Raw genomic sequence first — 22,152 nt, 5'->3', positions numbered from 1 at the left:
GAGAGGGCAGGACACGAGAGGAGAGGAGAGGAGCTGAGCAGAGCCCCGCCGAGTGGACCCCCGGGCCGTGCATTTGCAGCAGGCTTCAGCTTTCTCCCCACGAGGCCCTGAGCCTCAGTTCAGCGATGAGAAGGAAAGGCCCCGGCTTGCATTGCGGCCTGGCCCTCCGGGTCTCGGCCCTGTGCTTGCACCTGCAGCCCAGCCAGGGAATCAAGGGGAAGGGGTCTGAAGAAGCTGCCTGAAGCTCACCTCTGATGGACTGAGAGGAACGCCTCTCCCGCCCCCCTTGACCACCCTCTCCCCCATGACCAGCACTCGTCCAGCTTGTCTGCCAAGGCCGGGAAGGAGGTGCATACTCCTGGGCACGCGGCGGTGCCTTCGAGTCCCCGGCCGACCCGATAGGCCGCTTCTGGAGCAAGCTGTGCGGTGGCCCGTTCCTGCCCTTTGGCCCAGCTCTTATCTGCCGGGGCGGGGGTGCGTGGTGGGCTGGTGTGTGTGTGGGGGTCCGGTCCCGGGGCGGGGTGCGGTGTGGGGGAGGGCTTCCGACTGGGAGCAAGTCTCCAGGCTGGACCCCTCCCTCCCTCCACACGTACCCCTCCTGGAAGGGCGCCGAAACCCTCCCCGCGCCCCTCTCCTTTCGCGCCTGTGAGTCGCCCGACACGTTGTCAGGCCATCTTACGTGGGCAGAGCCTTTCCTTGGGGCCGGGTCCTGAGGTAGCTAGGCGCTCTGACTGGTGGCCCGCCGCAGGTGCTCTCAGCGTGCCCCTCTGGCCGGGGCCAACGGCGGCACCTGCAGAACGTGGAGCCGCTTGTGAAAACTCCCAGGAGTCTTCCCCAAACGAGAGGACCCCCGGGTCGTCCACGGGGAGGGAGGCCGAGGAATAGGGCGTCCCCCGGCCGCAGAGTTCCTGTTCCCGAGGTGAGCTCGGGTGCGGAAAACGGACCTGGATCCCCTCGCTGCGGCCGGTGCCGTCCCTCTCTGCGTACCGATCGATCGTGGCCCACTTGGCGTCCCATCGCCAGTGGGTCCTGGGTACCCTGTGTCCTGCGGCACAGGAAGGGCCTCACGGGATGCGGCGGGGCCTGGGATCGGGACTCTCCATGGCGGGAGCAAGAAGTACAGAAACCGAAACCCAGATCCAACTGCGAGAGGGTGGAACGTGCACAGCGCCCCTGCATTGCTCTTCCTCGTCTGCGTCTGGGAGCAAGCACTAACGAGGACACGTTCTCCGGGCTGTCTGCAGGGTGCTGCCCCCGACAGGGGACCGGGCGGCCACCTCCTCCCCTTTCCCCGTGGTCCACGGTGGCTGGGCCCGGGGCCTCCGCCGGGGCACCGGCAGCGGGTCCTGGGTCCCCGGTGGCCCTGAGACCCCAGGGACCCCACTGGCCGGCCTCGCTCCTGCAGGGAGGGCCAGGATCCAGGGGCCAGATGCCCTGGGGTGGGAGCTTCAGCTCCCTGTTCCTGAACATGGCGGCTGCCGAGGCCACGGCCCCGAGGGTGGGGAGCGCGGCGGGCCTGGCAGCCAGGGGCTCCTCGGTGGGCGAGCCCGGCCCCGAACCCCACCGCGTGTGGCTTCCACACCTACCGCGGAGGCGTGCCGGGCGGCCAGGTTCGGCCCGGGAATGCTCCCAGTGCTCCGAAGCCAGCCCTCCTCCCCGTCACGGGCCTTCCCCACGGTATGCACAGGCAGGGGCTGGAGGCCGTGCTGAAAAAGCTTCCGCTTGATGGCACTGTTGCTCCAGAAATGCCCAGCGCCTTCGCGAGCGTGGCCTCTCCCTCCGCCCTTTGCGGATCAAAAAAGGCCCAGGGAAAAAGGCCCAGGGAGGCCCAAGAGCCACCCAAGCCTTCCGAGTGGGGGGGGGGGGGGGGACCTACTGGGGTGTTGGGGGAGGCGGTGTCTCTTCCTTTTGGGGCTTCTCCTTGGCAGTAGGAGCGCACAGGTAAAGACCTCCCAAGGAATCCGTGCCTCGGTGGGTCCATCTCCACACCCCTCTGGGAGGGGTCTGGAGTCCACGTTGCCTGGCCCACAGGTCCTGGCGACCGGGACCCTGTCATGTCTGCACACCTGGGGACGGGCATCCACCTGGGTCGTGTCGGGCAGGACCCTGGCTCTCTCAGGACATTGATTCAGAGACAGAGGTGGCACAGGGACCTGGGTTCCTCGTCTTCCTGCGTGGTTGCCTCTCTGCTGTTCTCATCCCGCTACGTGAACTGGCTTAAGGGCTCAGGAGCAGGCCCGAGAGGGTCTAGGCCACTGTGGCAGCGGGAGGCACTGACGGGGACCCAAGGGAGCTGGGGCACATTGCCCCTGCTCAGCTCCAGGGGCGTCAGGCGGTCACTCTGCCACGGAGTGCCCGGGGTCGGGGGTGCAGGGAGGTGGTTTGGAGTTGCTGGGACAGGTGTACATCCCGGCGGCTCCCCTCCATCCGCACAGACAGATGACCCTGGGGAGGGCCATCAGTTCAGTAGACCCTTCTGGGGAGCTCTCCATGGGAGTGTGTCTGTACTCTCGCCTCAAACCCCCCCGGACTCGTTCGTCGGTTCATTCACTCGTTCCCTGCTCCACTCGTTCATTCGTAAGCCCGCAGGTACACGAACGTGTGCGTGGGCGCGCGTGCGTATCACGTGTGCGTCGTGCGTAAGCTCGTGTACGTGCGCCTATAGAGCGTGTACAAAAGGTCCCTTCTCTCGTACTTTCTCCCTGTAACCGCCTCGGGGGTGCCGCTGTGGATAGAACTTTCTCCCGGTCAAAGCCAAAGCCCTGGCCGTTGCTCGATGGCCGCTCCCAAGTTGTCCCCGTCTGCGGAGGGAAGCACGCGTCATTTCTGCGTGCGTATGTGTGCTCCCGGGGTTGAATGCAGGTGGGGGCAGCGGGCCGCAGAGGGCTGTGTGCATGTCGCCTGCTCCCCGGCCCCAGCAGGCTCAGGTAGCGATAGGTAGTCTTCTGCCTTTTCGGCTGCTCTCACGGCGCTATAGGCGTGCCGTGGCGTCGGCGCGTCTGTGCGGAGTCGACGTCGTGTCCTGCTAGGTCCCCTCCGTTTCTTTTCGGACAGCTGCCCAGGGTAGGGTGCCCTTGTCTGTGCCCGGAGGCAGGAGCGTAGGGTGTCTCACGTGCCCCTCCTCTTTGGACGCTAGGCTTCCGCCTTGTTCCTTCCTCTCCTCTTCTGTCTCCCACGGAAGTGGCTCTGAGGCGCGGGCCACCGAGTCTGTCGTTACCAGGGTGTGGGTGAGCGTGACCAGGGTACGTTCTCCGGCGTCGGCGTCCACCCAGAGGAGAGGAGCAGGGTAGGTGTCATGTGGGCCACGTCCCAGAGCACGTGTCTTTATGCCCGGAAAGTCTGTGAGGTCGGCCTTTCTCTGGATAATGACAGTACTGCTGGTGCCCTTTTATCTGAGTGAAATAGATGTTCTATGTTTTTATTTGTGGTTGTTGATGTCTGCTTGTTAGATATTCATGTATATTGCACCAATGTCACACTGGTTAAAGTTGGAACTTATTGAGTACAGCGCCTTTTGTTCTGTTGGAGTTTACCGCTTACTTTGCCAAGAAAACTGTGTTTTATCCTTATGAGCCTATGTTCGGGCCTGCTGCCTTCTTATCTGTTGGTGGGATATAGGAATGACTGATAATCATATGGGGCTTTTTTGTTCGGTGTGATTAAAATGTTCTATAATTGACTTAGAAGAGGAGCGTTTAAGTTTGTGATTCTAGTAAAAAGTATGTAATCTCTCACTTTAAACAAGTGAATCGTAGGGTATATTTTGCTGTATTTTTACAGAATTCCAAATGTGTAAACATGTTTATTGAAAAAGAAGAAACTTAAATCAAGTAGTTAACCCTTTACTAAAGAACAGGAAGAGATCCACAAAGTAAACCGCAAGCTAGCAGAAGGAAGACAGTTATTAAGATTAACGCAGCTTAAACCTAAGTGTCCACCAACAGATGAATGGATCAAGGAAATGTGTATATATTTACAGTGGAACATTATTCAGCCATAAGAAAGAATGAACTCTTGCATTTGTGGTAACATGGATGGGACCTCAAGGGCATTATGCTGAGTGGAATAAGACAGAGAAAGATAAATAGTGTACGATCTCACTTACATGTGGAATCTTACAAAGAAAAAAATGATAACAAGAAGAAAAAGCAAGGCCACAGATGCAGAGAACGGATTGGTGGTTGTCAAAGACATGGAGTGGGCGATGGGCAAAATGCGCAAAGGGGGTCCAAAGGCACAGACTCCCAGTTATAAGGTATATAAGTCATGGAGATGTAAGGTATAGCATGGTGACTATAGCTACCAATACTGCGTTGCATATTTAACAGTTGAGAGAGTAGATCTTAAAGAGAGTAGATCTTAAAGATCTTAAGAGTAGATCTTAAAAATTCTCATCACACACAAAAATTTGTAACTCCGTGGTGATTGGTCTTAACTAGAGTTATCATCATTTTCAGAAAGTATAGAAATGTCAAATTATTATGTTTTACACCTGAAAATAATGTAATGTTGTTTGTCAGTTATACCTAAAAAAAATGTCCTGTGCAGTAAAAAAAGAAACAAAAAACTAAAAAAACAAAAATTAATGTAGCTTACATGAAGTATAGAATAGAGGAAAAATGAATGAGAAAATTGACAGCTGAAAAGATAAGTGCATTTTATTATTTATTTATTTTGGCTGCGTTGGGGCACTGGCTTTCTGTAGCCGTGGCAAGCGGGGGCTGCTCTTCGTTGCGGTGCGTAGGCTTCTCATCGTGGTGGTTTCTGTTATTGCAGAGCACGGGCTCCAGGCATGCGGCCTCAAGTAGTTGCAGCACACAGGCTCAGTAGTTGTGGTTCGCGGGCTCTAGAGCCCAGCCTCAGTAGTTGTGGCACACGGGCTTAGGTGCTCCGCGGCATGTGGGATCTTCCCGGACCAGGGATTGAACCCGTGTCCTCTGCACTGGCAGTCGGATTCTTAACCACTGCGTATTTTTACTTGCGTTAAGTACTTAACCCAAGTGTTTTTGTGTTTGTGAGTGGCTTATTTCACTTGCATTTTGTCCTCAAGTTTTATCCATAGTTTTCCATGTCACAGGACTTACTTCCTTTTAAGGGGTGAATAATATTCAGTTTTCTGTACATGTCATATTTTCTTTATCCATCCACCTGAAGACCAACTTGGAGTCTTAAGAGGATACTGGTACATTTCCTAAGTGAAAGGGAACTTGTAGGAATTTCCTAGATAGGGAAAGCTTAAGGGGAACTTCGGCGTGACTGGATTGGGTGACATTTTAAGTTTTGCTTAAAGTTAAAGTTTTTTTCGTATATAAAGTCTAAACAAACTGTTTGAGAGACTGAAATCGCTTTAGCTCTGAAGAGAAGGGACACCAGCTCCTTCCAGCTGTAAGGCATTCTTTGGTGGACTGAAAATATAGCAGAAGTGTTTGAGGATTCATCCTCATGACAGGTAGCTGTCCCATAGGGAACCTCATCATGACACTTTAAGTAATTGACAAGAATTGCAGTCAGCTGTCCATATCCGTGGGTTCCACATCCACAGATATGGAACTCGCGGATACAGAGGGCTAGTTGTAAAGGATATGAGTATCTGCCGATTTGGGTATCCACAGGCTTCCTGGAACCAATCCCCCATGGATACTGAGGGCTAACTGCATTGAGACACTGTACTGAAAGAGCAACATAAGATGGTGAGCTCACAGTGGAAAGCTAAAGAGTCCAGAGTCATATTCTCTACAATTATACCATACTTGTACACAGCTGTGCAGTTATTTGCATGTTAATGACAACCTGTGACTAGATGTCAAAAACCTTTAGTTAGAATTTTGCCTTTAACCATTTGATTCTTTTTCCTTGGAGAATCAAAGTCATGCACTTCAAGAATCATTTCATGGAGGACAGTATTTTTGTGTTTGTGAGTGGCTTATTTCACTTGTATTTTGTTCTCAATTTTTATCCATATTTTTCCATGTCTCAGGACTTTCTTCCTTTGAAGGGATGAATCATATTGCATTTTCTGTATATCTCATATTCCATCCATCCCCCTGAAGACCAACATTTGGGTTGTTTCCCCCTATTCACTATTGTGAATAGTGCTGCTAGAAACATGAGTTTGCAGATATCTCCTGAAGACACTGCCTTCAAGTATTTTGGATATGTATTTAGAATCTGTATTACTTGGTCATATGGATCTGATATACTGGTTTCCATAGTGGTTATTCCGTTTTTTAATCCTAGAAGCAGTGCACAAGGGTTTGAATTTCTGTACATTCTCATCTATATCCGTATTTTGTTTTATTTTGATAGTAGCTATGTTAATGTGTTGGAGGTGACATCTCATTTTGCTTTTGATTTGCATTTCTCTAGAGATCATTGATGTTAAGCACCTTTGCATTTTCTGGTTGGCCATCTGTATTTATCTTTACAGAAATGTCTATTTAAAGTCCTGCTCATTCGTTAATCAGGTTTTTGTTTTCAAGTTTTTAAGTTTGTAGGAGTTTTTTGTATATTTTAGATAATAACACCTTATCAGATATGTGATTTCCATGTAGTTTCTTCTATTCTGTAGATAATCTCTTCACTCTGTTGATTGTGTCCTATGATTCGTTTTAGTGTGATGTAGTCTCATTTGTCTATTTTTGCTCTTGTTGTGTTGACAAAACTCCCAACTTTTAGGTTGTGCCTAAGTTTTATTGTGGGATCTTAGGACTATAGCCTGGGAGAGAGACTCTCAGAGAGCTTTTAAGGAACTGCTAAAGAAGTAAGGGAGGAGCCAGGACATAAAGGACTTTTTTTTTGCTGGAAAAAACATTTAAACGATTACTGTTAATCACAAAAAACAGACATCTGAAGTTAATGATTTTAGTACTTTTCTATGTATGGGAAGATGCAAGAATCTTGGCTCACTGAAATTATTCCTTATCTTCATTATCTAGGGCCAGTTTCCAAAGTGCAGAATGCTTCCTGTTTTTCTCCATCCTGAATTTCCCTCAGGGTGCACCTTCAAGGGGTGGTTGCAGTGGCTGATGGCTTGATCCCTGTAGAACTGGAATGGTGGGCAACATTCTTTGTTTAGTGGAATGGCAGGCAACATTCCCTGTCCACAGCTGCCTGTGCTTCTCATGTCATATCCAAGAAATTCCAAAACTACTGTCAAGAAAGTTTCACCTGTTTTCTTCTATGAGTTTTATAGTTTTTCTTATATTTAGTTCTTTTATATATTTTCAGTTAATTTTAGTATATGGTATCTTTCTTTTGTATGTGGTTATACAGTTGGCCCAGTAGTATTTGTTGAAGGGACTGTTTTGCCATTGAGACGTATCGGCACCCTTTCGAAAATCATTTGGTCATATACAAGATGGTGTTTTCCGGGCCCTCTAGTCTTCTCCATTGGTCTACATGTCTGTCTCATGCCAGAACTACACTGCTTTGATTAGTGTAACGCCTTTTTGTTTTAAGTTTTGAAGTCAGGAAGTGTGAGACCTCCAACTTTGTTCATTTTCAAGACTGTATATTTGGAGGTCCCTTGAAATTACTTATGAATTTTAGAATTTTTCTATTTCTGTAAAAAATGCTGTTGGGATTTTGATAGGGATTGCATTAAATGTGTAGATAGCTTTGGGTACTATTGACATCTTAACAATATTAAGTCCTCCAATCCATGAATAGAGGATATGTTTCCATACATTTGTGTATTCTTTGAAGTCCTGTCATCAGTGTTTTCTTGTTTTCATGTATGTCTTTCACTTCTTTGGTTGTATTTATTCCTCAGTAGTTTATTCCTTTTGTTCTTAAATTTTTATTTCTTTAAAAAACTTAATTGTTTCATTATCCTCTTATTTCATAGATCTATAAACAGATAAAAACAGTCAGTATTTTTCCCATCACTTGCAGAAAGACCCTAAAAGTTTGGGGTTTGCTTTTTCATACTATTCACACACATGGAAATGGAGCTGTAACTTTAGGTTAAAAATTCATCCCTATGCCCTATACTGTTAGAAGTTTTTAGAACTGATGGTTGCCTAAGTTTAAAATCATAATTGAAATTCCTAGTTTGTCTTAAAAAAGATCCCAGCACAGGGACTGATTGAAATGATCGAAAGAGCCTCCTCCAAATTCCAGTGCCCAGTAGTAAACAGAGCCTGGTTATTTAACCTGTTTTTTTTAAAACCGTGTATAAATGACCAACAGGACATGGGTATCTGAATATACACAGCAAACAATGTATATGCATATAGCAGATTTTACACTTATTTAATTTGTATAAATGTGCCACTTTGGCATAAGGATTATTTTAAGGTGAAGCGCAAATACAAAGAAGTAGATACAAGAAAAACTTCCTGCCCTCCCCTTATTTGCCTAAAAGCAGGACATAAATTTTCAAAGGTGTCCCTCCTCCCTTTTCAACCAGGAAGGAAAAGTTAATCCCTGGAAAAAACATTAGACCTTCTCAATTTGGAAACAGCACCAGAGGAATCTACATAAAAAACTTTACCAACTAGCCCTTATCTACATTAGTTTCCCATATATTTCCCTTGTTACAATTGGCGCTCTAGAAATTTCAAGGTTCTTTTTCATTATCACTTCTCTAAACATGTATTGTTCTTTTGCTAAAATACTATGTAAACTCAAGTTCTAACCAAACCTTTTATTCAACTCTGGGGACTTCCATGTGTCACAAGTGATACACATGTTAGTAAACTTGTTTTTCTCTTGTTAATCTCTCTTTTGTTATAGTGGCCCCAGATAAGAACTTGGGAAGGGTAGAAAGGTAATTATTTTTCCTTCCTTGCATTGGGCAAATGATATCTGCAATGTCTGTCATGGAACAATAAGTGGAAAACTTTACTATTCACCATTCACAGAACTATTTAGAGCTAAAAGAAGTTTAAACAAGTACACTTTCAAAAGATGTTGTTAGGAGCTTCCCTGGTGGCGCAGTGGTTCGGGGTCTGCCTGCCGATGCAGGGGACACGGGTTCGTGCCGCGGTCTGGGAGGATCCCACATGCCGTGGAGTGGCTAGGCCCGTGAGCCATGGCCGCTGAGCCTGCGCGTCCGGAGCCTGTGCTCCACAACGGGAGAGGCCACAACAGTAAGAGGTCCACGTACTGGGGAAAAAAAAAAAAAAAGATGTTGTTAAGTTGGTATCACTCATAAGCCTGAGGTTATGCTAGCCTTAGTTGCTCCCATCCCAGGTGAGAAGGTCCCAAGAACAGGCACTGCCTGTGCTTTATCACCTCCCGCTCTTTGCCAGGGACCCAGCGCCCCTTCCACAGCCTTCCCAGGGCTGGTGTAGGTGGTGTCCACACCACCTAGGTGGGTATGGGTCACAGTGACTTGCAGGTTTTTTTCTGCCTGACTGGTACCTTTATTTATATTTTCCTTCGTTTTGGTGAAAAGAAAATGCTCTTCATGAAAAGTAAGGTTTGCATAATGGAGATAGTGTAGTATAGAGGGGAAAAGGAAGTTAATCACTGAAGCCACCACGCAGAGATAAGAAGTGTTAATTTGGGGCATGTATCATCGCAGCAGGTTGTTCCCTGAGGACACAGAGAGAGAGATGTAAATAAAGATCACTTAAAAACGACAGTCTAAGGAGCTGCCTAGACCGTTGAACAATGTGGGGGTTAAGGCTGCTGACCCTCCCTGCAGTTGAAAATCCGTCTATTACTTACAGTCAGCCTCTGTGTATGTGGTTCCTCTGTATCTATGGTTTTGTATCCATGGATTCAACCAACTTTGCATCCTGTAGATTGTAGTATTTACTACTGTGAAAAATATCCATGTATAAGTGGACCCACACAGTTCAAACCCGTGTTGTTCAAGGGTCCACTGTATTGGGTTACTCAACAACTGACTGTAAGGATATTTTTGATTCTATTTCCATTGACAAATATAATCCTTACTTCATTATTTTTTAAGGAAAAAAAAACCCATCTTCACTATTACAGAAGACTGAAATCACCCCTGTCCAGATCCACTCCCCAGTGTAACCACCCTTAAAAGAAACACTTCTTGGGGCTTCCCTGGTGGCACAGTGGTTGAGAATCTGCCTGCCAATGCAGGGGACACGGGTTCGAGCCCTGGTCTGGGAAGATCCCACATGCCGCGGAGCAACTAGGCCCATGAGCCACAACTACTGAGCCTGCGCGTCTGGAGCCTGTGCTCGGCAACTAGAGAGGCCGCGATAGTGAGAGGCCCGCGCACCGCGATGAAGAGTGGCCCCCGCTCGCCGCAACTAGAGAAAGCCCTCGCACAGAAACAAAGACTCAACACAGCCATAAAATAAATAAATAAATTAAAAAAAAAAAAAAAGAAACGCTGCTTTTAAAAATCCATGGGCTCTGCATCAACCACACAGCAGCACAACTGGCCTGCTGACTGCCCCTAACGCCGCAGAATTTTCTGCCTCCATTCTGCTCCCCCACTGAGGACCTGCACAGGCTGTCCAGCTACTTCCATCCTTGTCTCAGGCTCTGAATCACAGCCCCTTTTCTCACATATTCTCTACTTTTTGGGCAGAGGTGGTAGAAATTTCCAGGGCAATGTTACCGAATCAGGTTTCTTTGCCCAACGTGAAGCAAATCAAACACTAAGATGCCAAGGTTTGCAGCAGAGAAAGAGCTTATTCGTGAAGCAGCCAAGTGCGGGGACTGGAGAACAAATTTCAAAACTGCCTCCCTGAAGGCCAGGGACTCAGGATAGAGGATAAAGAAGCAGGGTGGTCTGAAGAGTGGGGAAAGCTGATTGGAGGTAAGAAGAAGGTGAGTAATCATTCTGCACAGGCACAAGTGAACTACATGCTGCTTTGTGGGACGCATGTTCAGAAAATGGTGGTGTCAGCATGATCTGAGGGTGGAGTTTTTGGCCCTCTGACACCAAAAAGTCATCCATCAGACACTCGCGCAGGCCCGGTGGTCTTGACCCATTTGAACTGCTTAAGACTCGCTCCAAGTTCCTGAAAATCTAAGCAACCCATAGTCAGAGGTGTTGTCTATAGGGGGTGGTTAAAGGAGTCTTGTGATATACTGTCTAAGCTGCGTGAAGCTTGCAGGGTATGCAATTTGCAAGAACAATTAAGATGAGCTTGATTGGTGAAGGCAGGTTACACAGTATTATTTATTAAGCAAGTTATAGTTTAAGGGTCTAAATGATGACTGCCCTCGATTTCAATAAGAGGAAGGAGGACAACAAGGGCCCTGAGGTGCTCAGTTCTGGCCAGGCAGCTGCCTTTCTGCATTTCAGGTCAACACAGGAAATCTCACAAAGCCCAGCTGCCTTCACCTGGTGGGGAACGTGTTGGGTGAAAGTGTTCATGCTCTGCCGCAACTTGCCCACCTTGTTGAGGGTGGACAGTAAAGAGAGGTTCCACCTCCTCCACAGATGGAATTACCTAACAAAGCCTTCACCTGTGAGTCTCACTATGGATTGATTCCTCATTATTTTTCCAGGTTCTTCACCTTGGGGAATAACGGCAATTCCCCCATGAAAAGAAGCAACTCAAAGCCTTTTTTCTGTCCCTGTTCCCTTGACAGACACAGATTCAATAAGTACTCATTGTGCCAGAAAACCAAGGTCCACAGAAACTAGTGGTTTTGCCAGGGTGAACCAGGGTGCCACAGGATGGATTCACACACACGTGGCTCTCAGGCTGCCAATCCCTTACTCTTGTAGGAAATGAAAAAAACATTTTTCCCTACCCTTCTAACTTCTCTACTGGGATTCCAGTAACAAGAAACAGATTAACAAGACAAAAAGCATACAAATGTGTTTAATGTAAATGTATGTGACTCAGGAGCCTGCATAAGAAAATGAAGACCTGAAGAAATGGATAAACCTGAGTGTTTTTATGCTTAGGTTTGATAAGAGTGAAAAATCATGGAAGCTCTGATAGGGACAGAGTATGAGTTAAGTGTAGTAAAATGGGGGAAATTTAGCAAGTCCTGTTCATTCACATTCCTCTGTGTCCCTTCTAATTCAGAGATAAGAATGCTCCTTTCTGCCAGGTAAAGGGAGGGCACTGCTCACATGAGGGTTTATGACCGGCTTCAGAGGAAGATCAAAAAGTCCTTGCAAATGCCATTTCTCAAATTCCTCCAGCTTAAAATATTCAATATGCCAATATGCCTGACCTCATCACTCTATGAAAATGACCAATAAGTACAAGAGAAGATGCTCAACATCATTAATCATTATGGAAATAGAAATTAAAATCACAAGGAGATAGCATTTCATACCTACGAAGGTAGCTATAATACAGTTAAATGGGACATGAATGTTTTCATGGGGCATTAGGGAATAACTGTAACCTTTGTTCAATGCAGTGATGGTGTATTTTGGGCATTTTTAAGACCTTATCTGTTACAGGATATGATACATTAGATCATATGGAGTGTATAACTTAGGATTTATGGGTGAAGTCAATATGTTTGAAATACTGTAGCAAAACAAAAACAATTAGAAAGTGGTTATTTTTGAAGCTGGTGGGTGAAGGGGTTCAGAATATGTCACCCCAAAATATGCCACTTTGGCATGTGGATTCTTTTGAGCTAAGCAACCAAATCCCAACAGAGGCAGGAGAAACTCTTTACCTCTTCCAAAGGACATTTACATTTATAAAGAAAATTTCCATTTAGAGCCACACTTCCGGAGATAACTTTTGTGAAATTCCCATTTCTATGTAAGTAATTAAAATTGGTTTTTTTCCTCCTCTTAATCTAATTTAAATTTCTGAAGGCCAAGTGTAGAACTTAGAAGTGTAGAAGTTTTCTCCTCCCCTATAGTGGGTAAGTGGAGTTATGTTCCATCTAATTTGCTTAAAATTATCTATGAAAAGCGTATACGAGAATGACAAGAAAAACTATGCCAACCGAAACTGATAATCATATTTTGAGTATGTTATTGAATCATATGGGTGAAAACACCAAGCTAAAGGAGTTGATTCTGGTTTCATTTACAGAGCTGTAATTGGTTGTGTCTCCATTTAGGGCTGGAAACAGGTGGCTTTTGTTTTAAGTATTGTAGAATTATTCAACCACTTCATTAAAGCGTAGGGTATCTATTTTTAATGATCTCTTGTGTGAGAATGTAAATACGGGGAGGAGATTCTGAAAGATGCACACTGTACAGGTAACAGGGTCAGCTCTGGGAATGGCATGAACATTAGGGCTGGTGGCCAAAGGTGACTTTCATCATTTGCTGAGCACCTACTATGTGCCAATGATGAGCACCTACTATGTGCCAGATACTAGTGTTCTTCATGCTGGAAATATAGACACGAAAGAGACCTAAAGTCCTTGCTTACATGGGGCTCACATCTAGTGGGGGAGACTGAAAGGTAAGCTCAATGAGACCCACGTGTATTATAATGATGCGTGCTGTGCAGCACATGAAGGCAGGGAAGGGGAATAGGTCGGGGGAGGGATCTTCACCTGCAGGTAGGTTGTATGGAGAAGGCCTCACTGAGAAGGGGACATAAAGACCTGAAGGAAGAGACGGGGTGGGGGTGGGGGACCCTGTGGAGATTTGGGGGATGATCCTCTGAGGATCATATCCTGTGTGCCTCTTACTAATGTTATGCTGTTAAATCATTTAGACACTTACAAATAGTCATTGACCCTCCAGTTTTGAAGCAGGAGGCGCTGTGGTGTATTCTGTTTGGAATTGGTCAGGGTTAGGGCCACAATTACCTTGATGAGGATATGATTGAAGACCTTAGCCACTTTGAATAAATTGAGGTTCTAGCCATGCACACTAGTGTGTGCTCCTATAAAATGGATCTTTTTGGAATATGTGTAGAGATTGGTCCCTACAGAGCATCTTACTGAAGTGGCTCGGTCCACTTCTGTAAGTTGTTTAGCTATGTGACTGACAGTGCTGAACAAAACCCAAACGTGGAAATCAATCAATTATAAGTGGGAGAACATTTCTGTATCTGTGGATCTGTAGGTCTGACCGTTTATTTATTTATTTCACTAACCTCAGGGACAGTATGTTAGGGAAGCAGAAAGGCTGATCAGTATCTCTGACCATGAGCCTCAATGCCAGCAAATTACCATATGAAGTGACCAAATGGTCACAGTGGATTACATCACAGTGGGTTTGCAGTATAAAGTCCAGACCATCTGTAGCTGTAGGCTTATTTCTCCTAAGGGTAGGCAGTGGCTGCATGGGTTTCTTTTGCAGAACTAGAAAAAGGCTGCTGTGTTTTTGTTTTGTTTTGTTCTTTTGTTTTTTACTTTTTTCATGCTGAATTCTTAGGGAAATTAATCTGTATCTGTGGCCAAGGTATTCAACAATACTTTCTTTCTGTTTCAGGTCACAGTTTGGTAAGAAGATCAAAGGGCACTATCAACAGCTCATGCACTGCCTTGGTGTGAACCCAGAGTTCAAGCACAGACGAAGATCAGACACTGACTTCACACTTCTGATAGGTACGCAGTACAGCCCTCAGTTGTGCTTTGATTCTGTTTCCCCCTTCTGTACAATAGGCTCCCCTCTCAAGGCAGGTCTCTCACCGAATTTCCTCTTGTTAGTGTCTGGCTAGCACCGCGTCCAGGTATACTCAGTCGCTGTAATTGTTCATCGTGATGATCAGGAGAGCTCTGCCGGTGCAATTCAAATATCAACCTATTTGGTAAGTTCCAACACCCCCAAACTCAGTTTAAACTCGAAGCCCAGAAAAGGCCATTATTACTAGAGCCGATTTCACACATCTGATAGGTATGGAACATAACTCCCAGGTGTACTCTGTGTCTTACCCCCTTGCTTTTTACAAAGGTGACTTTCTGAATTGTTTTAATCCAGTTTATACTGGTGCCATGGAGGCACGTTCTTCATGCTCAAGACTGAGCAAAGGCAGGGTTATTTCAGTACCTTTTAAAGCTATAAAAAATAGCCCGACACTTTCATAAACCCTAGAGCTAGGAGAGAATTTGAGGGCATCCTGTTTGGCCCCTGGATTGCTGAGAAAAGGAACTTCTGTCATCCTACACTGGAATCTCTGAGAAGGATGATGTGAAACTTCTCATGTGAAATGTACCTTGCTATATAGCGCCTCCTAGTTTAAGAAGTTTTTTTTATACCTTATTGAAATCTCTACTGGGAAGGATCCAGCATACACTCATTTGTTGTACAGGAGGAAAACTAGAGCTGTCAAATGCCAATTCTGTAGTACTCTTCTGGTCTACAGCACAGGGCAGGCTCAGTAATATTGAAAGAGGAATAGCTTATTATTGTTTATGATGTATTGTTCTTCTGTGATTTTAACAGTAATGCACCCATAGGTGATTTAGAAAGTTATACAGGTTTCATGGGGGAGTCATAAGGGACTGTTTCCAGTAGTTGTGCTGGCTGATCTCCTCTTATGGACCATACCATTGGCATGCTCTCCTGTTGGTGTGGGTGAGTGGGTCAGGGTTCAGCAGACATTGGCTTCATGTGCTGTATGCCAACTTTTTATAACGACTATGTTCTGTGAATCAGCAGTTGGGGCAGGGAGAGATGAGGGGCCCAGAGAGGGTGGTCAGCATCATAATCCCCTTATGACCTCATCAACCTGCCACCTCTGATTTTGAACACATCCTTGTACTTCTCCAGGTTTTGATATCTCTAACTAATTTCCGGGTAAATCAATGAAAAGTTCCTACATCTTTATGATCAAGAGGCTGATGAATACTGTGGAAATTAATTTTTTTTAAATGCATATCTGTACATACATACACAAATTAGCAGCTACTTCAGGAAGTTTAAGGAAACCTATGGACCTCTCTTAAGAGCACCTAGACTTAGGGAGTTCACTGTTTCTTCCAATTTCACACACCTGTGATTTTAGTGCCTTCCACCATTCAAATCGTATCAGGCCCCTGCCTGACGTTCTCCAATAATTTCCCATTGAAATTAGAATGAAACTATTTACCAAGCATGGCCAGCAATGAACAAGATCAGGCTACTCTTTGCCCTGATCACTCAACCTCTTTCCTCCTTGATTACTTTGCCCTAGACACACAGGTATGTTCCTTTGGAGCTTTATTAATAGGAGTATAATAGGCAGAAGATAAACGTCCCTGTTTACAGTGTACACCTTGATAACTATTGACATATGTTCTGCGTGAGAGATGATCAGCACACTCAGAATAATGAACACATCCATCACACCCAAAAAAAGGTTTTGCTTCCTTGGTATGTATAGTAATGAGAACTACATTTTGCTCCAAAGAGGTTCTCTAGTTATTTATCTCATGCTTAACTAGGGATAATTTATTATTAAGCAAATTATGTATGTCGGAAAACAACTTGCTCCTGGTGTACTTGAATGTACCTGAGAAACTTCTTTCCTTATGTTTTTGATACTTTATGCCCCAGGTCGAATGTTACCGAAGTACAGTCTTTCACAGGAATCTCATATTGATGAGTGTTATTATATATTCTCCTATTAATGCTTTTGTCTAAGGTATTTTGAATGTTAATCATAGTAAATTTGAAGTCCCTGGCACATTTCCACCCATAACAAATCATGAAAGAAATTTTATAGAATCCTGTACTCATAAAAGTTGAAAAATAATGGAATCATTTTTAAATCGTAAGAGTGTGCTTAAAATGTATTCCTGGATGCTTGGTTATGGTCCTCAACAAACCTAATGTTGAATTCAGTAAGTTAGCTAAGGAAAGAGTATGTGGTAGCTTATGATTTATGTGTGGGATAGGCCAGTTTCTCTTTAATGGCAATAGACATAAAATAATGGTCAATGTTATGTATTGTAAGAAAGGAAAAAGTATTTTTTCAACCTTCTTAGTGTCCCGGCAAGGTCTGAAAATGAAACTGATAAAAACAGATTAACAGAAGAAAGGCGTACAAATTTATAAGTTTTATGTGTCATGGGATCCTTCATGAGCAAATGGTTAGACTTGTGTATCTTATGCTAGGTGTGATGAAGAGTGGACAGTCATGGAGGAATATGATAGATTAAGGAAAATAAGGTAATTGTAGTGAATGGGGGGTCATTTAGCAAGGCCTGTTTGTTTGGATTCTTCTTGGCGTCCCTCCTAATTCGGAGATAAAGAGGCTCCTTTCCTAATTCTTGTATGGACTAGTCAAATTGGAAGAAGATAAAAACAGCAGTTGGAATTTTTTAAATGATAAGGATCATTAAATGTTAGATTAAAACAGTTTTAAGAGAGTCCACCTGCCGATGCCACGGGTTCATGCCCCGGTCCGGGAAGATCTCACATGCCGCGGAGCGGCTAGGCCCGTGAGCCATGGCCGCTGAGCCTGCATGTCCGGAGCCTGTGCTCCGCAACGGGAGAGGCCACAGCAGTGAGAGGCCCGCGTACCGCAAAATTAATTTAATCACATATCCTCTCCTTTCTCTTTTGCAAAACCTTTTAAATACTGTTTCAATTATACACTACTTTATACTTCTGGACCCAAAGCATAACCTCCGAAATTTCTTTTTCCTAATAAAATAAACTCACTGTGTAATCTACTGTTCCTTCCTCTTCAGCCTTAATACATATTGAAGAAAAACACTAGCCATATTATATTAAAGTGACAAATGAAGTTAGATTAGATATGATTAGAAGCAATCAACCTCAATACATCCGCACTGGGTTCCTTCAACTTTCACTTCCTTACAGTGAGTAGTTCCTTGGAGATGTGTGAGATGGCTATCTAGTTCTATGTTCTGTGGTCTCTAAAGTCAGCCTTCTTGATAGCAACAAACACCAAGTCCCCCCACGCTCTCTGCTTAAAGTGAGCTCATTCAGCTTCTTCGGATTGTCTACTACACATTTTAAAAAGGATATTGCTAACTCATGTAGATTTGGTGAAAGTTGAGGTTGTCTTTTAATGTTAATGTCTTACACAAATGCTTTTGAGCAATTGCCAGCCTTTTTTTTTTTAATTAAGTAATTAATTTATTTTTGGCTGCGTTGGGTCTTCGTGGCTGCGCGAGGGCTTTCTTTTTTAGTTGCGGTGAGCGGGGGCTACTCTTCATTGCCGTGCGCGGGCCTCTCATTGCGGTGGCCTCTCTCGTCGCGGAGCACCGGCTCTAGAGCGCAGGCTCAGTAGTTGTGGCGCACGGGCCTAGCTGCTCTGCAGCATGTGGGATCTTCCTGAACCAGGGCTCGAACCCGTGTCCCCTGCATTGGCAGGTGGATTCCTAACCACTGTGCCACCAGGGAAGCCCCATTGCCAGCTTTGTAAATACCTAGATTGTCTTTTGCTTGTTTCATGAAAGCACAGCTACAGTTATACTAGGTGCTACCCAAAGTTTCATGCCTTTTCTTTTTACTATACTAAAGATTCATAGGATGTATTTCTAGTTTTCATCTGTCTGACTAGAAACTAAAGTGCTTTCATATTTCTTCAAAACTGTGTTTTTCATGGAGATTAAATTATCACTTTTCCTCTATCACTCCAGCATCACAGAGCAACACAGAGGCTATTTAAGGGTTTCTGAAGACATGCCTTTGCTTTTTCTGTCACTAGAATAGATTCTAACAACTTGAGCATCCCATTTGCATGAAGCTTTCATTTATATTGGTGAAAAAAATGCATGCTTTGTGATTAACAGACCTTTATATATCCAATGCTCTTATTTTAAGTAGCACATTCAACACCCTAATAGCTGCTATATCAGAAAAGGAACAGAAATAGGTCTGAGAAGAACTACATTCAAATCCTAATTATGTGTCAAATCACGATCAGTAACATAAACATTTATAGCGTGTCTTGTCTTTCCACTTCTATAAGCAGTGAGGTGAAACTACTTACGCTACCTACATTACAGGGTTATAATGAGGACCAAAACTGAAGAAAAAATTTGGATAAGCATTATTCCTATGAAAATGGATAAATTACTAGTATTAGAAAGCAGTGAAGTGAAACTACTTACCCTACCTACATTACAGGGTTATAATGAGGACCAAAACTGAAGAAAAAATTTGGATAAGCATTATTCCTATGAAAACGGATAAATTACTAGTATTAGAAAGCAGTGAAGTGAAACTACTTACCCTACCTACATTACAGGGTTATAATGAGGACCAAAACTGAAGAAAAAATTTGGATAAGCATTATTCCTATGAAAATGGATAAATTACTAGTATTAGAAAGCAGTTTTGGTCAGTGCTGCTGTAAGACACTCTTTGTACCCCCTTAGGGACCAGAGGAGAATGCTAACTGTTCTAGCGGTAGTCATTGTGTAGTGTGTAAAATGCTCATCAAATATCTATATAAGTCCTTTGCATACACTGTTAAGTTCTTGAATGCTGAATAGTAATAAATAAGAAGTGTATACTCTATTAAAAAAAAAACTGCAAACGTCTATTGCTGTGTATTCTGGACTGCATATTCTGTTGCAAGCATGGACTCACAGGTTGCTCATCAATTCCAGGACCACCTCCACTGCGTCCACAGGCAGGTGGAGGGCCATCCCCACCACCAGCTCTACCAGTGCAACCTCGACCCACAGGAGTTGCTCCTCCTCCTCCAACTCCGTTACCTCTACTAAGTGGTATACCATATTCACCACCATTACCTTTTTTGGGGATCTCCTGGTTTAACTTATGAAGCAGAAATATAAACCTGACCTCCATGAAATGATTCTTGAACTGCATGACTTTGATTCTCCAAGGAAAAAGAATCAAATGGTCAAAGGCAAAATTCTAACTAAAGGTTTTTGACATCTAGTCACAGGTTGTCATTAACATGCAAATAACTGCACAGCTGTGTACAAGTATGGTATAATTGTAGAGAATATGACTCTGGACTCTTTAGCTTTCCACTGTGAGCTCACCATCTTATGTTGCTCTTTCAGTACAGTGTCTCAATGCAGTTAGCCCTCAGTATCCATGGGGGATTGGTTCCAGGAAGCCTGTGGATACCCAAATCGGCAGATACTCATATCCTTTACAACTAGCCCTCTGTATCCGCGAGTTCCATATCTGTGGATGTGGAACCCACGGATATGGACAGCTGACTGCAATTCTTGTCAATTACTTAAAGTGTCATGATGAGGTTCCCTATGGGACAGCTACCTGTCATGAGGATGAATCCTCAAACACTTCTGCTATATTTTCAGTCCACCAAAGAATGCCTTACAGCTGGAAGGAGCTGGTGTCCCTTCTCTTCAGAGCTAAAGCGATTTCAGTCTCTCAAACAGTTTGTTTAGACTTTATATACGAAAAAAACTTTAACTTTAAGCAAAACTTAAAATGTCACCCAATCCAGTCACGCCGAAGTTCCCCTTAAGCTTTCCCTATCTAGGAAATTCCTACAAGTTCCCTTTCACTTAGGAAATGTACCAGTATCCTCTTAAGACTCCAAGTTGGTCTTCAGGTGGATGGATAAAGAAAATATGACATGTACAGAAAACTGAATATTATTCACCCCTTAAAAGGAAGTAAGTCCTGTGACATGGAAAACTATGGATAAAACTTGAGGACAAAATGCAAGTGAAATAAGCCACTCACAAACACAAAAACACTTGGGTTAAGTACTTAACGCAAGTAAAAATACGCAGTGGTTAAGAATCCGACTGCCAGTGCAGAGGACACGGGTTCAATCCCTGGTCCGGGAAGATCCCACATGCCGCGGAGCACCTAAGCCCGTGTGCCACAACTACTGAGGCTGGGCTCTAGAGCCCGCGAACCACAACTACTGAGCCTGTGTGCTGCAACTACTTGAGGCCGCATGCCTGGAGCCCGTGCTCTGCAATAACAGAAACCACCACGATGAGAAGCCTACGCACCGCAACGAAGAGCAGCCCCCGCTTGCCACGGCTACAGAAAGCCAGTGCCCCAACGCAGCCAAAATAAATAAATAATAAAATGCACTTATCTTTTCAGCTGTCAATTTTCTCATTCATTTTTCCTCTATTCTATACTTCATGTAAGCTACATTAATTTTTGTTTTTTTAGTTTTTTGTTTCTTTTTTTACTGCACAGGACATTTTTTTTAGGTATAACTGACAAACAACATTACATTATTTTCAGGTGTAAAACATAATAATTTGACATTTCTATACTTTCTGAAAATGATGATAACTCTAGTTAAGACCAATCACCACGGAGTTACAAATTTTTGTGTGTGATGAGAATTTTTAAGATCTACTCTTAAGATCTTTAAGATCTACTCTCTTTAAGATCTACTCTCTCAACTGTTAAATATGCAACGCAGTATTGGTAGCTATAGTCACCATGCTATACCTTACATCTCCATGACTTATATACCTTATAACTGGGAGTCTGTGCCTTTGGACCCCCTTTGCGCATTTTGCCCATCGCCCACTCCATGTCTTTGACAACCACCAATCCGTTCTCTGCATCTGTGGCCTTGCTTTTTCTTCTTGTTATCATTTTTTTCTTTGTAAGATTCCACATGTAAGTGAGATCGTACACTATTTATCTTTCTCTGTCTTATTCCACTCAGCATAATGCCCTTGAGGTCCCATCCATGTTACCACAAATGCAAGAGTTCATTCTTTCTTATGGCTGAATAATGTTCCACTGTAAATATATACACATTTCCTTGATCCATTCATCTGTTGGTGGACACTTAGGTTTAAGCTGCGTTAATCTTAATAACTGTCTTCCTTCTGCTAGCTTGCGGTTTACTTTGTGGATCTCTTCCTGTTCTTTAGTAAAGGGTTAACTACTTGATTTAAGTTTCTTCTTTTTCAATAAACATGTTTACACATTTGGAATTCTGTAAAAATACAGCAAAATATACCCTACGATTCACTTGTTTAAAGTGAGAGATTACATACTTTTTACTAGAATCACAAACTTAAACGCTCCTCTTCTAAGTCAATTATAGAACATTTTAATCACACCGAACAAAAAAGCCCCATATGATTATCAGTCATTCCTATATCCCACCAACAGATAAGAAGGCAGCAGGCCCGAACATAGGCTCATAAGGATAAAACACAGTTTTCTTGGCAAAGTAAGCGGTAAACTCCAACAGAACAAAAGGCGCTGTACTCAATAAGTTCCAACTTTAACCAGTGTGACATTGGTGCAATATACATGAATATCTAACAAGCAGACATCAACAACCACAAATAAAAACATAGAACATCTATTTCACTCAGATAAAAGGGCACCAGCAGTACTGTCATTATCCAGAGAAAGGCCGACCTCACAGACTT

At 44.2% G+C, this 22,152-nt stretch overlaps 1 protein-coding gene across 1 annotated transcript in view; it reads left to right on the top strand.

The window, feature by feature from the left end:
• LOC307180639 (uncharacterized protein) overlaps positions 1-17,988 on the top strand; it is a gene marked incomplete at its 5' end in the record, with an annotated part of 97,304 nt that extends 79,316 nt beyond the window's left edge. Inside the window, one exon of the mRNA XM_079911005.1 lies at positions 14,318-17,988. Coding sequence (XP_079767131.1) covers positions 14,318-14,546 — 229 coding nt within the window. The 3' untranslated portion in view covers positions 14,547-17,988. The remainder of the gene's footprint in view (positions 1-14,317) is intronic.
• Positions 17,989-22,152: the final 4,164 nt, after the last annotated feature.

The sequence above is a fragment of the Stenella coeruleoalba genome (assembly GCF_951394435.1).
Source record: "Stenella coeruleoalba genome assembly, chromosome: X".
Lineage (NCBI taxonomy): Eukaryota > Metazoa > Chordata > Mammalia > Artiodactyla > Delphinidae > Stenella > Stenella coeruleoalba.
Note: the sequence above shows the minus strand (reverse complement) of the source record. Positions and strands in the feature narration are given on the sequence as shown.